Source organism: Oncorhynchus nerka, linkage group LG13 (genome assembly GCF_034236695.1).
Source record: "Oncorhynchus nerka isolate Pitt River linkage group LG13, Oner_Uvic_2.0, whole genome shotgun sequence".
In the NCBI taxonomy this organism is placed as follows: Eukaryota; Metazoa; Chordata; class Actinopteri; order Salmoniformes; family Salmonidae; genus Oncorhynchus; species Oncorhynchus nerka.
The window spans coordinates 59,566,494-59,584,485 of NC_088408.1; the positions used below are offsets into that span (position 1 = coordinate 59,566,494).

Here is a 17,992-nt window from a genome sequence, read left to right on the forward strand (position 1 = left end):
CCCGGTTTCTTTACACCATCTAAATGCCCCTTAAATTAAAGCCAGCATCAGGCCCGCTAATGGGAATAGTCATAGCCCAGCTCATCAAATATTTATTGAAACATGAGAATTTGCCTTTTATTTTAATCAACTGGCTTATACACAAGGTGCTGTGGTGATTTTGGCAGATTAATCATCGAGAGGTGGCTCATTGAACATTTCCACAGATTAGAGTGAATAATTAAAATCTCTTTGGCTGTGTGGTGGGTTGGAGCGGGGATAGGAGGAGTGAACATATTTAGTCTCAGTAAAGCCTCAACACATTAATTTTGAATGTAGCCCAAAGCACCTGCCCAGAATGTTGGCATGTTTTATTAAGAGAATTACAGTGTCTTCACAGATCAGCTCACTTCAAAATACACTGCATGACCAAAAGTATATGGACACCTGCTCGTTGAACATCTAATTAAAAATCATGGGCATTTATATGAAGTTGGTCCCCCCTTTGCTGTTATAACAGCCTCCACTCTTCTGGGAAGGCTTTACACTAGATGTTGGAACATTGCTGAGGGGACTTGCTTCCATTTAGCCACAAGAGCTTTACTGAGGACAGGCACTGAGGTTGGGTGATTAGGCCTGGATCACAGTCGGTGTTCCAATTCATCCCAAAGGTGTTTGATTGGGTTGAGATCAGGGCTCTGTGCAGTTCTTCCACAGCGATTTCAACAAACCATTTCTGTATGGGCCTCGCTTTGTGCACAGGGGCAATGTCATGCTGAAATAGGAAAGGGCCTTCCCCAACTGTTGTCACAAAGTTGGAAGCACAGAATGGTCTAGAATGTCATTGTATGCTGTAGCGTTAAGATTTCCCTTCATTGGAACTAAGGGACCTAGCCAGAACCATGAAAAACAGCCCCAGACCATTAATCGTCCTTCACCAAACGTTACAGTTGGCACTATGCATTGTGGCAGGTACCATTTTCCTGTCATCCACCAAACCCAGATTTGTCAGTTGGACTGCCAGATGGTGAAGTGTGATTCATCACTCCAGAGAACGCGTTTCCACTTCTCCAGAGTCCAATGGCGGCGAGCTTTACACCACTCCAGCTGACCCTTAGCATTGCACATGGTGATCTTAGGCTTGTGTGCAGCTGCTTGGCCATGGAAACCCATTTCATGAAACTTTCAATGAACAGTTGTTGTACTGATGTTGCTTCCAGAGACAGGTTGTTACTCAGTAGTGAGTGTTGCAACCGAGGACAGACCATTTTTACATGCGCTTCAGCACTCAGCGATCCCGTTCTGTGAGCTTGTGTGGCTTACCACTTCGCAGCTGAGCCGTTGTTGCTCCTAGACATTTCCACTTCACAATAACAGCACGTACAGTTGACCGGGGAAGTTCTAGCAGGTCAGAAATTTGATTAAATGACCTGTTGGAATGGTGGCATCCTATGACAGTGCCACGTCACTGAGCTCTTCAGTACGGCCATTCTATTGCCAATGTTACCAATGGAGAGTGAATGGCCGTGTCCTCAAATTTATACACCTGTCAGCAACGGGTGTGTCTGAAATAGCCAAATCCACTCATTTGAAGGGGTGTCCACATAATTTTGAAAGCAGATCAAATGACATTGACTCGAAGTGAGAGGAGTAGATGTGCGGTCAGTCATTAGACTCCACATGCTTTGAAAGAGCCTCACCTTTAGTAACATTGACTAATTGAGCTTCTCCAATAGATCACAGATGACTGGGCTAGAGATGAGAATGCTAAGAGGTCATTTTGCCAAACACTCTGAGGAATAACACCTCAACTGTATCACTATCATAATTGAATTTCACATAGATGGTGCCTCTGTCACAATGTATTTGTTTTTCAGTCCATTTGGGAATAGGGTCTCTCTCCTGGCTGTGGAAACTTGGCTTGGCAGTGTGGCACATGTGAGAGAGAGAGAGGGGCACTGGGCCTTGGCTCATTTACATTGATGGTGGATCTCGCCTCCGCTGGCATTTTCATCGGCCATTGATCCAGGGGCTGGCTGATTAATCTTCTATAAAGGGATCAGAAGTCAATTAGTGTCTGAAGCTCACTTCTAATTCCAGCCATGCATCAGCATCCTAGCAGCCCTCCTGGGGGCCACACAGTTTACACAGACTTTCTGGAGCTATTGAAGCCATTCACATCACCATTCCTCCCAAGTTTATGCTGTTTGAATGTTTTCATTTTTTTTTTCTCTTGATTTCAAAAGGACATCTGCATACCAAAGACAGCCCAACCTCTCAGGGGAAAGGGCATTGTTTTATGTTGGCTATTGGTTTTCGTAGCATTCAGCATTTTTAAGATAGCAAAATTAATTGAAGGGTGATGTGAAAATTGTGACAGATGGCTTTTTAGTCTAGTTTCTAATGCAAATCGAGCACAGTTGTCACGTCCTGACCATAGAAAGCCTTTATTTTCTATGGTAGAGTAGGTCAGGCCGTGACTAGGGGTTAGTCTAGTTTATATTTTCTATGTGGGGTTCTAGTTTGGTTTTTCTATGTTGGTGTTTTGGTATGATTCCCAATTAGAGGCAGCTATCATGGGCATTAATATAGGCAGCTATCGTTGTCTCTAATTGGGGATCATACTTAAGTAGCATTTTTTCCACCTGTGTGTTATGGAATTTTGTTTTGAGTTAGTGCACGTAGCATCTCTGTAGTCACAGTTTGTTGTTAGTTTATTGTTTATTTGTTTTTTGTCTTTGTTAAGATTCACTTTGTCATTAAAATTATGTGGAACTTGGTCCAATATTCATTCCAACGAACATGACAACAGTGTCTTAGGCATTTAGGAGAAGAATATGTTGACATGATATGGACTGTTCGGTCCCGCTTTAAATTACATTCAGCTTATAATGACTTCATAAAGCCTTCATAAGCAATACATAAGTCTCACATAGCATCTATAACTGTATGTCATGCTTTATAAAGAGTTTGTAAATGTGTCATAACTGTGACATAATCACCAATGTCAAATATGATATAATCATGTGTTTTATCTTCAGGATCGGGGGGTTCCCTGCGGGAATGTTGAGCTAACATAGGCTAATGCGATTAGCATGAGGTTGTAAGTAACAAGAACATTTCCCAGAAAATAGATATATCTGATATTAACAAGAATTTAAGCTGCATTGTCCAATTTACAGTAGCTATTACAGTAAATATACCTTAATAGAAAATTACTCAAGTAAAAGTGAGTCACCCAGTAAATTACTACTTGAGTATAAGTCTAAAAGTATTTGGTTTTAAATATACTTAAGTATCAAAAGTCCTGGCTACTCCAACCTCGGCCAACAGCTCCGCCTCCTCCTCAGCTACTCACCCAAGCCTCTCCAGGTTCTCCTTTACCCAAATCCAGATAGCAGATGTTCTGAAAGAGCTGCAAAACCTGGACCCATACAAATCAGCTGGGCTTGACAATCTGGACCCTCTATTTCTGAAACCATCCGCCGCCATTGTCGCAACCCCTATTACTAGCCTGTTCAACCTCTCTTTCATATCGTCTGAGATCCCCAAGGATTGGAAAGCTGCCGCAGTCATCCCCCTCTTCAAAGGGGGAGACACCCTGGACCCAAACTGTTACAGACCTATATCCATCCTGCCCTGCCTATCTAAGGTCTTCGAAAGCCAAGTCAACAAACAGGTCACTGACCATCTCGAATCCCACCGTACCTTCTCCGCTGTGCAATCTGGTTTCCGAGCCGGTCACGGGTGCACCTCAGCCACGCTCAAGGTACTAAACGATATCATAACCGCCATCGATAAAAGACAGTACTGTGCAGCCGTCTTCATCGACCTTGCCAAGGCTTTCGACTCTGTCAATCACCATATTCTTATCGGCAGACTCAGTTGCCTCGGTTTTTCTGATGACTGCCTTGCCTGGTTCACCAACTACTTTGCAGACAGAGTTCAGTGTGTCAAATCGGAGGGCATGCTGTCCGGTCCTCTGGCAGTCTCTATGGGGGTGCCACAGGGTTCAATTCTCGGGCCGACTCTTTTCTCTGTATATATCAATGATCTTGCTCTTGCTGCAGGTGATTCCCTGATCCACCTCTATGCAGACGACACCATTCTGTATACTTCCGGCCCGTCCTCGGACACTGTGCTATCTAACCTCCAAACGAGCTTCAATGCCATACAACACTCCTTCCGTGGCCTCCAACTGCTCTTAAACGCTAGTAAAACCAAATGCATGCTTTTCAACCGTTCGCTGCCTGCACCCGCATGCCCGACTAGCATCACCACCCTGGATGGTTCCGACCTAGAATATGTGGACATCTATAAGTACCTAGGTGTCTGGCTAGACTGTAAACTCTCCTTCCAGACTCATATCAAACATCTCCAATCTAAAATCAAATCTAGAGTCGGCTTTCTATTCCGCAACAAAGACTCCTTCACTCACGCCGCCAAACTAACCCTAGTAAAACTGACTATCCTACCGATCCTCGACTTCGGCGATGTCATCTACAAAATAGCTTCCAACACTCTACTCAGTAAACTGGATGCAGTTTATCACAGTGCCATCCGTTTTGTTACTAAAGCACCTTATACCACCCACCACTGCAACCTGTATGCTCTAGTCGGCTGGCCCTCGCTACATATTCGTCGCCAGACCCACTGGCTCCAGGTCATCTACAAGTCCATGCTAGGTAAAGCTCCGCCTTATCTCAGTTCACTGGTCACGATGGCAACACCCACCCGTAGCACGCGCTCCAGCAGGTGTATCTCACTGATCATCCCTAAAGCCAACACCTCATTTGGCCGCCTTTCGTTCCAGTTCTCTGCTGTCTGTGACTGGAACGAATTGCAAAAATCGCTGAAGTTGGAGACTTTTATCTCCCTCACCAACTTCAAACATCTGCTATCTGAGCAGCTAAACGATCGCTGCAGCTGTACATAGTCTATCGGTAAATAGCCCACCCAATTTTACTTACCTCATCCCCATACTGTTTATATTTATTTACTTTTCTGCTCTTTTGCACACCAATATCTCTACCTGTACATCACCATCTGATCATTTCTCACTCCAGTGTTAATCTGCAAAATTGTAATTATTCGCCTACCTCCTCATGCCTTTTGCACACAATGTATATAGACTCTCTTTTTTCTACTGTGTTATTGACTTGTTAATTGTTTGCTCCATGTGTAACTCTGTGTTGTCTGTTCACACTGCTATGCTTTATCTTGGCCAGGTCGCAGTTGCAAATTACTTTTTTAAAGTATAAATAATTTCTAATTCCTTATATTAAGCAAACCTGATATACTATAATAAGCACTTTCACGATACACTTGGTTTTTTAATTTACGGATAGCCAGAGGCACACCAACACTCAGACATAATTTTAAAACAAATCATGTGTTTAGTGAGTCTGCCAGATCAGATTCAGTACGGATTACCAGGGATTTTCTCTTTGAGTGCATGAATTGGACAATTTTCCTGTCCCGCTAAACATTCAAAATGTAACGAGTACTTTTGGCTAACAGGGAAAATGTATGGAGTAGAAAGAACATTATTTTCTTTAGGGATGTAGTGGAGTAAAAGTTGTCAAAAATATAAATAGTAAAGTACAGATACTTAAGTACTTAAGTATTACTTTAAAGTATTTTTACTTTACACCAGTGATGCACCGATATAAAATGTTTGACCGATACTGATATCTGATATTACATGGACATAAAAATGGGAAAACTAGACACACAACATAGAATGCCCACTCAGCTCACATCCTGACCAACACTAAAACAAAGAAAACACAAAAGAACTATGGTCAGAACGTGACAAATGGTGGTCAGACCCATCTGTGAAGCTAGCCAGAATAAGGATTAGCCACAATAGTGGACTTTGCAGTATGCTTCTAAATAAAAATGTAATTGACAGTGATGCGAATGCATATAAATAGTAGAATTATTCCATAATTGAATAGATCATGCTAAACGAGGTTGGATTGTTGTTGTATAGCATCAACAAAAGACAATAATTTGTTAATTTGACAAAAATCTGTTGAAATCACACTGGATGTATTATACTTTAGAATTGTATTGGGAGCACACTTATTTTAGTGTACAGCCTTACCTATGGATTGTGGATCAGTGACATGGGGTATCAGTCTACTCAGTGACACCCAGAGAACATTAGTATCGTAGCTCTCATTGCGGGACTCCGAAACAACTTTAAATTGAGCCACATTTATTGTCAACCTATTGAACACTATTCCAGAGGAAAAACAATAATGTGTGGATGTTTTGGAGTCTGATAACTCTGAGGACGACGTTGGGAAAAAAGATATTGGGTATTGAGTAGACTGTCACCCCATTTCATTGATCCCCAATCCTTAGGTAAAGCTGTACAGTGCAATATGAATGTCAATACACACAATAGGCTGACTGGGGAGGTGATTTCACACAGTCACAGTCCCGCGATAACAGCTACAATGCTAATATTTGCGTAAACTCTTCAGTTGTCTTCTGTGGGTGTGACCGAGTAGACTGATACACCATTTCATTGTTTCACATTCCAACCTTGTTTAACATTATCTAATCTAAATATGGCCTTCTACATCACCTTCTGCATCACTTTCAAAGAGGTACTTTTATTTTGAAGGCAAACTGCAAATTCCACTTGTGCCTAATTTCACAACACATAACCCGGTCAGCTCGAGCCTCACTAGCTAGATGAAGCTAGTTGGCTGCTTATAACGTTAGCTTTGGGCAACAGGGTTAAGTAGCTGGCTAGCTCCTAAATTATTGCTAAGTATAGTGAAAATTATCATTGTTTTCAGGCTGGTTGTATTGGTGCTATCTAGCTACCACAGAAGTTGCTGTCAAACAAATAATGCTTTATTACCAACGCAGTATTGTAAACACATCGTTCGTGGCCGGTATTTGCTTGTTTGCAGACTTTGTACAGCTTTGATAATGCTACTGAAAGTAGTGGTGGCGCTTGGCTTGCACATGCAAATTCAGAACACAGAACATTCTATAATATAACTGTGTTACTTGACGTGTCAGACTAAAAGCTTATTTAACCGTCAAATAGTGTTATTTGACGTGTATCTTTTTTGACACGCAAAGACCCAAACGGCTTCCATAGTATGTCGTGAAGCTAATAGCAGTGACGCTATTACTGTGTAACCCCCGGTAGGGCAACATCGGAAACAATAGCGCACTTGTTAACATTAGTGTGTATTGATGCTCGACCAGTCGCAAAAGCCAACATCACCCACGACAGAGAATGGTTGATTGTCAAGGGCAATGAACTCCATTATCTTGGCGTTAATGGATTTCACCTTTGAGTTGTCTCACTGAGATTTTCTTACTCTTTCAAATGACTGCGCAATTTATTGACTGCTCGATCCACACAGCAGACATTGTGGGCTAGGTTAGGAATGCTGTGTTGCACGTGTAGCTGAAAATTTTACATGGCGTCGTCATGTACCTACGTGGTATAGGCATCCACGTCAGCTTTAACATTGGTTTTTCACATCGGCGTTAAACTAGACATCGGGCCAATACCAATGTTGGCATTCTTAGCTAATATCGGGCCATTTCCGATATATCGTGCATCCCTACTTTACACCACTGATAAATTGTGGAAATGGGCAGGGATTAGCTGGAATTATGACTCTGTGGTTGTCCTTCATAAATCAGCAAACCTTAATAACCTATTTAATTACACTTCATGTAATAGTTTGAAGTGGGACATCTGTCATTCATAACACATCCATAATACTCTATATTGGATGAGGCCTGTACTTATGTAACAGTATAACTTTAGACCGTCCCCTCGCCCATACCCGGGCGCGAACCAGGGACCCTCTGCACACATCAACAACAGTCACCCACGAAGCATAGTTACCCATCGCTCCACAAAAGCCCTTGCAGAGCAAGGGAAACCACTACTTCAAGGTCTCAGAGCAAGTGATGTCACCGATTGAAACGCTATTTAGCACGCACCGCTAACTAAGCTAGCCGTTTCACATCCGTTACACTTACTTTAAAGTCAGACCCCTTTGCTCATTCATAACACATGAATAAATGCCTTGTATTATATGACGCTATACTTACTAGAAAGTCAGACAGCTTTGGTGAATCATGACACATACATACAGCTAAATGATGTTAACACAAATGTATTAACACTTAGAAAATTCACTAACAGCTAAAACATGTTTAAACCATACTTTCTTTTATTTGTACATTTGTTCAAATGCATTGTTTCAAAAAGTCCAGCAATGCAATTACATTGAACATTACACAGGGCTGTGACTAGCGTAACTTGATCCTGACCTGGCAGGCGAAGTGTTCTTGCCTCTCTGCCTGCTGGAGGTTCTGCATGTTGGTTAAATCTTAAATGTAACAATAAATAAAGTTAGCAGTTCTGTTAGGAAATGCCTTCGTCACAGCATTTGAATAAGGGCACTGCGAAAATCTCTGAAGCCGGAGACTCATATGTCCCTCACTAGCTTTAAGCACCAGCTGTCAGAGCAGCTCACAGATCACTGCACCTGTACATAGCCCATCTGTAAACAGCCCATCTATCTGCCTACCTCATCCCAATACTGTATTTATTTATTTATCTGGCTCCTTTGCACCCCAGTATGTCTACTTGCACATTCATCTTCTGCACATCTACCATTCCAGTGTTTAATTGCTATGTTGTAATTACTTCACCACCATTTATTGCCTTAACTCCATTATCTTACCTCATTTGCACTCACTGTATATACTTTTTGTTTTCTTTTGTTCTATTGTATTATTGATTGTTATTTGTTTATTCCATGTGTAACTGTTGTATGTGTCGAATTTCTACGCTTTATCTTGGCCAGATCGCAGTTGCAAATGAGAACTTGTTCTCAACTAGCCTACCTGGTTAAATAAAGGTGAAATAAAATAAAATAAATGTTTATATTTATAATTATATTCCTTTCATTTACAAATCTCATGATGTGACTGAGACGTGGCTGTTTCTAGGGGGATTCTTATTTAGCTGAGCCTACTAGCTAGCTGCATTTCATTAGCTAGCTATCAATTAATATATATATATATATTTAACCTTTAACTATTGCAGTGAAGTCACTGAAATTATTTGAAATAATGATTGAAGTATCTCTGTAATCTAACTCACTTTACTACAAACTCATTTCAATTACAATCAATAATGGTGAACTTACTAGTTTTTTCACTGTCTTCTGGTACCACAAGTGGGCATTTCATCAGACAAACTCATCAGATGTGCGCTTACTGAGCTACAGAAACACCGCTAACCAAACAGTGCAGGTCATGAGCACTGAATTAAAGGGCAACTACACTCTTAGGTCTTTCCCAGAACTCAAAAGTAAATAAAAAAATTACTGTAAAACAGTTGGCCTAAGGTTCCCACAATTTGCGGCAAGCTCATATTTTCACAGACAAATTGTTGCGGTAAATTTGCAGCAACTTGTGAATTTCTAGCAAACAATTCTGGGAAACTTGTGGCGAACATTCTACTGTTTGCCAAAAATTTACAGCAAGTTCGTATTTTTTAATGCAAATAATTTTTGGGGCAAACTGAAGCTGGCGAATAGTCTGTTTGCTGCTAACTCAGTATGAATATGCAAATTGAACAAGTTTTGGGTTACTGTGTGTTACACTGAAATGTACAGTGCTTGCGAAAGTATTCGGCCCCCTTGAACTTTGCGACCTTTTGCCACATTTCAGGCTTCAAACATAAAGATATAAAACTGTATTTTTTTGTGAAGAATCAACAACAAGTGGGACACAATCATGAAGTGGAACGACATTTATTGGGCGTGCAAAATTATTCAGACGCTTTACTTTCAGTGCAGCAAACTCTCTCCTGAAGTTAAGTGAGGATCTCTGAATGATCCAATGTTGACCTAAATGACTAATGATGATAAATACAATCCACCTGTGTGTAATCAAGTCTCCGTATAAATGCACCTGCACTGTGATAGTCTCAGAGGTCCGTTAAAAGCGCAGAGAGCATCATGAAGAACAAGGAACACACCAGGCAGGTCCGAGATACTGTTATGAAGAAGTTTAAAGCCGGATTTGGATACAAAAAGATTTCCCAAACTTTAAACATCCCAAGGAGCACTGTGCAAGCGATACTATTGAAATGGAAGGAGTATCAGACCACTGCAAATCTACCAAGACCTGGCCGTCCCTCTAAACTTTCAGCTCATACAAGGAGAAGACTAATCAGAGATGCAGCCAAGAGGCCCATGATCACTCTGGATGAACTGCAGAGATCTACAGCTCAGTCGTATATTGCACAAATCTGGCCTTTATGGAAGAGTGGCAAGAAGAAAGCCATTTCTTAAAGATATCCATAAAAAGTGTTGTTTAAAGTTTGCCACAAGCCACCTGGGAGACACACCAAACATGTGGAAGAAGGTGCTCTGGTCAGATGAAACCAAAATGGAACTTTTTGGCAACAATGCAAAACGTTATGTTTGGCGTAAAAGCAACACAGCTCATCACTCTGAACACACCATCCCCACTGTCAAACATGGTGGTGGCAGCATCATGGTTTGGGCCTGCTTTTCTTCAGCAGGGACAGGGAAGATGGTTAAAATTGATGGGAAGATGGATGGAGCCAAATACAGGACCATTCTGGAAGAAAACCTGATGGAGTCTGCAAAAGACCTGAGACTGGGACGGAGATTTGTCTTCCAACAAGACAATGATCCAAAACATAAAGCAAAATCTACAATGGAATGGTTCAAAAATAAACATATCCAGGTGTTAGAATGGCCAAGTCAAAGTCCAGACCTGAATCCAATCGAGAATCTGTGGAAAGAACTGAAAACTGCTGTTCACAAATGCTCTCCATCCAACCTCACTGAGCTCGAGCTGTTTTGCAAGGAGGAATGGGAAACAATTTCAGTCTCTCGATGTGCAAAACTGATAGAGACATACCCCAAGCGACTTACAGCTGTAATCGCAGCAAAAGGTGGCGCTACAAAGTATTAACTTAAGGGGGCTGAATAATTTTGCACGCCCAATTTTTCAGTTTCTGATTTGTTAAAAAAGTTTGAAATATCCAATAAATGTCGTTCCACTTCATGATTGTGTCCCACTTGTTGTTGATTCTTCACAAAAAATACAGTTTTATATCTTTATGTTTGAAGCCTGAAATGTGGCAAAAGGTCGCAAAGTTCAAGGGGGCCGAATACTTTCGCAAGGCACTGTATCTACATAAACCAAATCACAAATTTAAATGAATTTACTTCACAGAGTCAAAAACAAACACATACTAAATGTAGTAAATACACTAAACAACATGTTTTCAATGTCTAAATCAAATACATCTTGAAATCAGCATGGTAATGAAGAAAATACCTGCTACCTGCCTAAGGCTACTTGCCTAACTATTTCATTCATAAAGCACTTCTCACAATCCCCAACATGTAACATTTGTATTTCAAATAAATTGTTGCGATAGAATGAAAGCGTACCAGAACGCGCTTCGGTAGTTGAGCTAAAGGCAAACGAGCAACGTACTGTAGGCAAAAAGCAGGCCCAAATGCATAAAAGAAAGTCAGTTTATCAGAGCTATAAGTAGTGCCTTAAGAGCATTTTTAGCATCCTCCTGTCACTTCTCACACTACATAAATGAGCAGATACTTATCCACTATTGCTCAGTTGAAAAAAATAGTCATACTGTGAGTGATTCTGTTTCTGGCAGCTGATAAACCGGGGTCTGTAGAAATTCCCATGCTGGGGCGCAGTGGGAAAGTTGATAAACACATGATAGGATTTGAACCGCACACACCCTGTGCCCCAAGTAGAATACCTTGCTCCAATGCCAATCCACTAATTATCAGGTATCAAGGTAAGACCGAAGTGCAGGCTGTGTGAAGTAACAATGTTTATTGTAACAGGGGCAGCCAAACGACAGGTCAAGATAATCCAGAGTAGGAGCAAAGGGTGACACTCAGTGTGACACTAATGACCGTAAACACCTATGAGCAGTCCCCAAGAGCCAACACAATGAAGCAGACAATGACTTTTTTTTAAAAATTTTGTTTGTTTTTTTAGTCAACAAAAACATACATTGACAAAATCAACAGACAACCTTTACGTACATATCCACAAACATTAATGACATCACACTTGCTCAAATCCACACATTCCCACTGTATCCACAACCAATGAGGTTTCGAATTCTTGTGAGACTCTGCCCCATATGACTGCAAATTGTGTTATGTTGTAGCCAGACAATTAATTTTCCATTGCAGTTAATCACTAGTCTAGCTAACACCTAACTATTGAAGTCCTCCTGACTTCAGTCTGGAATGGCTCTTTGATGTTGTCAGCACAATGTTTCAATAATGAAGGGGGCTGTTCTTTTACTGGTTGGCTCTCCTCTGTGCCTTCCTCACTCAAACACACACAGCCCCTGAGCGTCGCCCCCTTCTGTTACAATGGTTGTATTTTCAAATACAAACAATAAGATGTTTCAACCCTACGGAAGAAAAAACACGTTTGAGAGAACCACCCAAACCCAGTCGCAGGGTCAATGAAAATCAGTGTCCCCCCCCCCAAAAAAAAGCTCTTAACCCACTCTCAAAAAGGAATTTCTCAGTTTTACTTACTCCTGTTAGGGTTGCGTAAATTCAAATCTGGTATCAGGATAAATATAACAATGAGTCACCGATTTTATACTATGTATTTTTATTAGCTAAGTAATAAATGGCAAATGCAACTTTCGTATATACGGGCTCACTGTAATACCACGCAGGGCAGAACAGAGAACTGACAAGATGTAAAACAGTATTCTTTATAATGTGATAGACATAGGCCAACAGACGGGCTGGAACTATCACAGTAGAGACTGGGCGTGGTTTAAACTTGCTCAGCCTATTGCAGGCGCTCAGGCGGGTCCCCGCCTCTTGGCGCTTCTTTGATAGATGTAACTTGCTTGTGAAGAACATCCAGGCTCTCATGCTCCATACCGTTATCTCGCACCTGGCTCCTGTTATCTAAAAGACCGCTTGTTCACGCAACACCCCGCTCTGAATGTGCCCCCCTCCCAACTCATTGAACAGTTCCTGTCTTCATGCTACTTTTCCATCTTGAGAAAGGCCCATGGCCTTGAAACTTTTAACAATGTTTCAAGTCAGCTATGTTGCATAACACATACATACATCCACACAAGCCAACAGCAGATAATATTCAATCATATATATGGTAATGGCTATAATGTAAAATACAGGATCCAACACTCTCAAACTTTTGACTTGACCTATGCATTTAAGAACAGAAACAAATAAATATTAGAAAGGTAAGGTAACTCCAACGTTAGCTATCTACTGTCAGACAATGCTAACTAAGTTAACTCAATCAATTACCATGCACACAAGAGATAACCCTGCAGAATATCTTGGTTAAATTAACCCAGATAGAGAATAAGTAAAATGTAGCTTTTCTACGTTAGCTAACGAGGGAAATAGTGTCTGAGACAGTCCAGAACTGTCAGACTAAGTTTGCTATGATAGCTAAAGTAGCTCTAGCTAGCTACACTTAGATGCTGAAATAGTTAGCTTGCTAGCTAGCTAGCCAAACGTCATCAAAAAACGTACATTTAGTTATATTACGCAACAATACTTCAATAAACTAGCGTCGCGAACATGGTTGCGAGGGTAAGGTTAGCTAACGTTACCACAGTCAAAGATATTAGTACAGAAATGGCTAGCTAGCTAACGGTCGTTATCTACCTAGCTAAGGTTCAAGCTAACGTTAGCTAGCACCTAATTATGATAGGACAACCTACTTAACCTGAATGTCCATCAAATTCATAATTCATAAAGTTTGTTACTTACCATTTTCACAATTGAAATAACATTAGCCATTTTCCTTGCAAGTATTCAGATGGACTTCACAAGCTGGTAGCAGGATAATTAAACTACTGTCTGGGTCAAGTATCCATAGCCCAACCTTTATAACCCAGCAGCAACCCAACCTTGCTGTATTTAAAGAAAACAACCCAACTTTTGACCATATGCCTGCAACCCAGCAATTGAGTCATCCAAAAAAAATCAAACATTTTTTAGAGTGTAATTTATATCTCAAAGCTATGCATGCAAAAATACATGCACTTACCTTAATAGTCATATGTGTAAACATACTGGATTGTAATTGGATGTATTTTACCGCCATATCATACTGTGCTATGATTGGTTAAGAACAGCCAAATGGTTAGGTCATGGTCAGTTTGATCCTGGTTGGCAATACGCAAACATGCCAGTTATAACTAGCTAATAAAGAGCTACTTTAAGAAATATCCTGTAGTACTGCATTTTATTATTTTGTACAAAGCATGCAAAACAAGACATGGTGTCAGAGTAAAAGGTCTTAAAATATGGATTTTTCTGGAGTTCCTTCACCTCAAATCAAATCAAATCAAATGTATTTATATAGCCCTTCATACATCAGCTGATATCTCAAAGTGCTGTACAGAAACCCAGCCTAAAACCCCAAACAGCAAGCAATGCAGGTGTAGAAGCACGGTGTCTAGGAAAAACTCCCTAGAAAGGCCAAAACCTAGGAAGAAACCTAGAGAGGAACCAGGCTATGTGGGGTGGCCAGTCCTCTTCTGGCTGTGCCGGGTGGAGATTATAACAGAACATGGCCAAGATGTTCAAATGTTCATAAATGGTCCAATAATAATAAGGCAGAACAGTTGAAACTGGAGCAGCAGCATGGCCAGGTGGACTGGGGACAGCAAGGAGTCATCATGTCAGGTAGTCATGGTCTAGGGCTCAGGTCCTCCGAGAGGCATGGTCCTAGGGCTCAGGTCCTCCTCCGAGAGAGAGAAAGAAAGAAAGAGAGAAAGAGAGAATTAGAGAGAGCACACTTAAATTCACACAGGACACCGAATAGATGTCTTAGCTCAATGTAAGGGACATTTATCTTGCTAACATTCTAATTTATAATCTGATAATGAGCTCCAAACACAAATGAAAGCATAATGTTAGCATGAAATGTACTATCCCTGAGTGAAGCAATCAATAAAAACACACACACACACACACACACACAAAAATGTGCTGATCCACTGTGAACTCGGCTGCATCAGTCATACTATCAATAATCAAAACAACCTTTGTTATGTCATTATCATGAGATACAGTGCCAGTCAAAAGTTTGGACACACCTACTCATTCAAGGGCTTATCTTTATTTTTACTATTATCTACATTGTAGAATAATAATGATAATAATAATATAACACATATGCCAAGAGTGTGCAGGGTGGTTATTTTATGAACCCTTTTATCGAGCATGACATATGTTTATAGATGATTTGTGACACATTCATGTTCTGTTCATGAAGGCTTTATTAATTAAGGCTTCATGAAGCCTTTATAAACTGCACGTCATTTAAAGCAGCACCAAATGTGTCAATGTCATTTTCACCAAATGGGGCTGGCAAAAACCAATTATTCAGAGTCATATTCACTAGGCACCAAACAGAAGAAAACGGACTGAAACAGGGAGAGACTACTTGAGCTTGTCCAATAAGAAACTGTCATTTTCGTTTTCTGTTGCAAAACATTTTGCTGTGGTGTGCACTAATGAATACTGCCCTGGATTAGGTTGCATTTGGGCACTTATGATCACAAAACAATATACCAAAATGTTGCCATGGTAATCATATGGGGTGTTTTTCTTTTTCTGTTTATCCTCCCAGGTCATTCAGCGCAGAGAGGATGGCGCAGTGAACTTCTTCCGAGCATGGGACGCATACCGCAACGGCTTCGGCAAGATTACTGGAGAGCACTGGCTTGGTGAGCACTCACAAATAGGATCAATACCATGAATAACTCAGTCTATTGGTTCGATAACACTCCACGTTCTTGTCACATTCCCAAAGTCTGCCCAGAAGAAAGGAGAACATTTTATTTGGTGTGGGATTCTAAAACTTGTTCTACACACTAGAATAATTCAAGATAGATAAGACAGCTGGATCAAATTTAGGCTTACATAGAAGTTATGCTGGGTTTTCAGGAAAATAGTCATTTTTCTTACCTGCAACACTGGAAGCATAACTTTTGCGTCAAAATCTTGGAAATCGATTTAACACTGAGCAGCATAAGTTTCATTCATTGTCGTGACTTGACTTTAAAATTAATCTGAGGACTGTTATTTATCTAATCAACAAACTATGTTTAATTGTACCCAATTCAATTAATCATGTAACAATTAACTCATTAGGATCTGGAGCAACATGAGAGAGCGGTTCATTAAAGAGTTAGCATCTCCCGAATTAAACTCCTAAAGGTCTTTACCTATCACATCTATAAGCAGTCAACTTATTAATCATAACCTCATATCATATCATCATTTTGAACAGTCGTACTGACCTTAGTTCCTTTGTTATTGTAACAATACAGAGGCGGATGCAAGATGCAAGCAACGATGGTTTAATGAATACAGGTTACAGCAGCAACAGGACAGACAGACTGTACTCAGGCGGAATCCGACCCAGGGACTAGGGGCGCATCCTCCTATGTGGCGTGCTGAGAAACCCAGGGAGAGTGTCCGGATGGGTAGGAAGGAGCACAGCAGATAATCCACACAAGGGCGGCGAGAGATGAGCACGGACACACGACACAACCTCAGGGAAGTAACAACGATCTGACAACAAGAAACACTGGTTACAGAACATATAAAGGGAAGATAAGTGATTCCAGCTGGCGCAGACAATCAGGCCGAGATTGGGAACCACGCCCACACAAACACGGGAGAGAGAGAGAGAGAGAGAGGAAAAGGAGGCAGTGGATTCATGAACCGTGACAATACCCCCTAGGAACGCCTCTTGGCGTTCCCAGGCGAATTTACCTGTCGATTGAAATCATCGATAAGGGAGTGATCCAGAATGTCCCTAGCAGGTACCCAACTTCTCTCCTCCGGGCGTAACCCTCCCAGTCCACCAGGTACTGGAATCCGCGTCCCCTCCTTCTAGAGTCCAAAATACGATTGACAGAAAAGGTGGGTTCCCCATCAACAAGTCGTGTGCGGCGGGGGAACCGGGACCGGTGGGTTAATGCGTGCCTGAAACACAGGTTTTATTTTAGACACATGAAAGGTAGGATGAATTCTCCTATACGCCGGAGGAAGCTGGAGCCGGACCGCCACCGGACTAATGATCCTGGTGACTTTGAACGGGCCGATAAATTTGGGGGCAAGCTTGTTCAAACGGATCGGAGTGGAATGTTCTTAGTAGAAAGCCACACTCTTTGGCCAACGACGTATACCGGAGGCTTCGACCGGTGGCGTCGGCCTTAGTCTTGGTGCGCGCCCCCACCCGGAGAAGAGTCTCACGGGCTCTGCTCCATGCGCGACGGCACCTCTGGATGAAAGCGTGAGCGGAGGAACAGACACCTCGGACTCCGTACTGGGAAAGATAGGTGGCTGGTAACCTAAACTACACTCAAACGGAGAGAGACCCGTGGCTGCCACTGGCAACGAATTGTGAGCGTACTCAACCATAGAGAGTTGTTGACTCCAGGAAGAGGGATTCTTAGAAACCAAACATCGCAACACTCTCTCCAAATCTTGGTTGGCCCTCTCCGCTTGACCGTTGCTCTGGGGATGAAACCCTGAAGACAGGCTGACACTCGCTCCCAGTAACCTACAAAACTCTTGCCAAAACTTGGACACAAATTGGGGCCCCCTGTCAGAAACTACGTCCATCGGCAGACCATGTAAGCGAAAGACGTGATCCACGACAGTTACCGCTGTCTCCTTGGCAGATGGTAATTTAGGCAAGGAATAAAATGAGCCGCCTTCGAGAACCGGTCCACCACGGTCAAAACAACAGTCTTGCCCTGGGAGGGCGGGAGGGCGGTAACAAAATCTAGCGATGTGGGACCAGGGTCTCGAAGGGACCGACAGCGGTTGGAGTAACCCATCTGGGGGTCGATTAGAAGTCTTCCCAGTGGCACAAACCGAGCAAGCCAAGACAAAAC

At 41.8% G+C, this 17,992-nt stretch overlaps 1 protein-coding gene across 1 annotated transcript in view; it reads left to right on the top strand.

Annotated features, from left to right (window-relative positions):
• The window catches only part of LOC115139743 (fibrinogen C domain-containing protein 1-like), a 145,187-nt gene that overhangs the window by 57,057 nt on the left and 70,138 nt on the right, over positions 1-17,992 (top strand). The window contains exon 4 of the mRNA XM_029677473.2: positions 15,712-15,808. Coding sequence (XP_029533333.2) covers positions 15,712-15,808 — 97 coding nt within the window. The remainder of the gene's footprint in view (positions 1-15,711; positions 15,809-17,992) is intronic.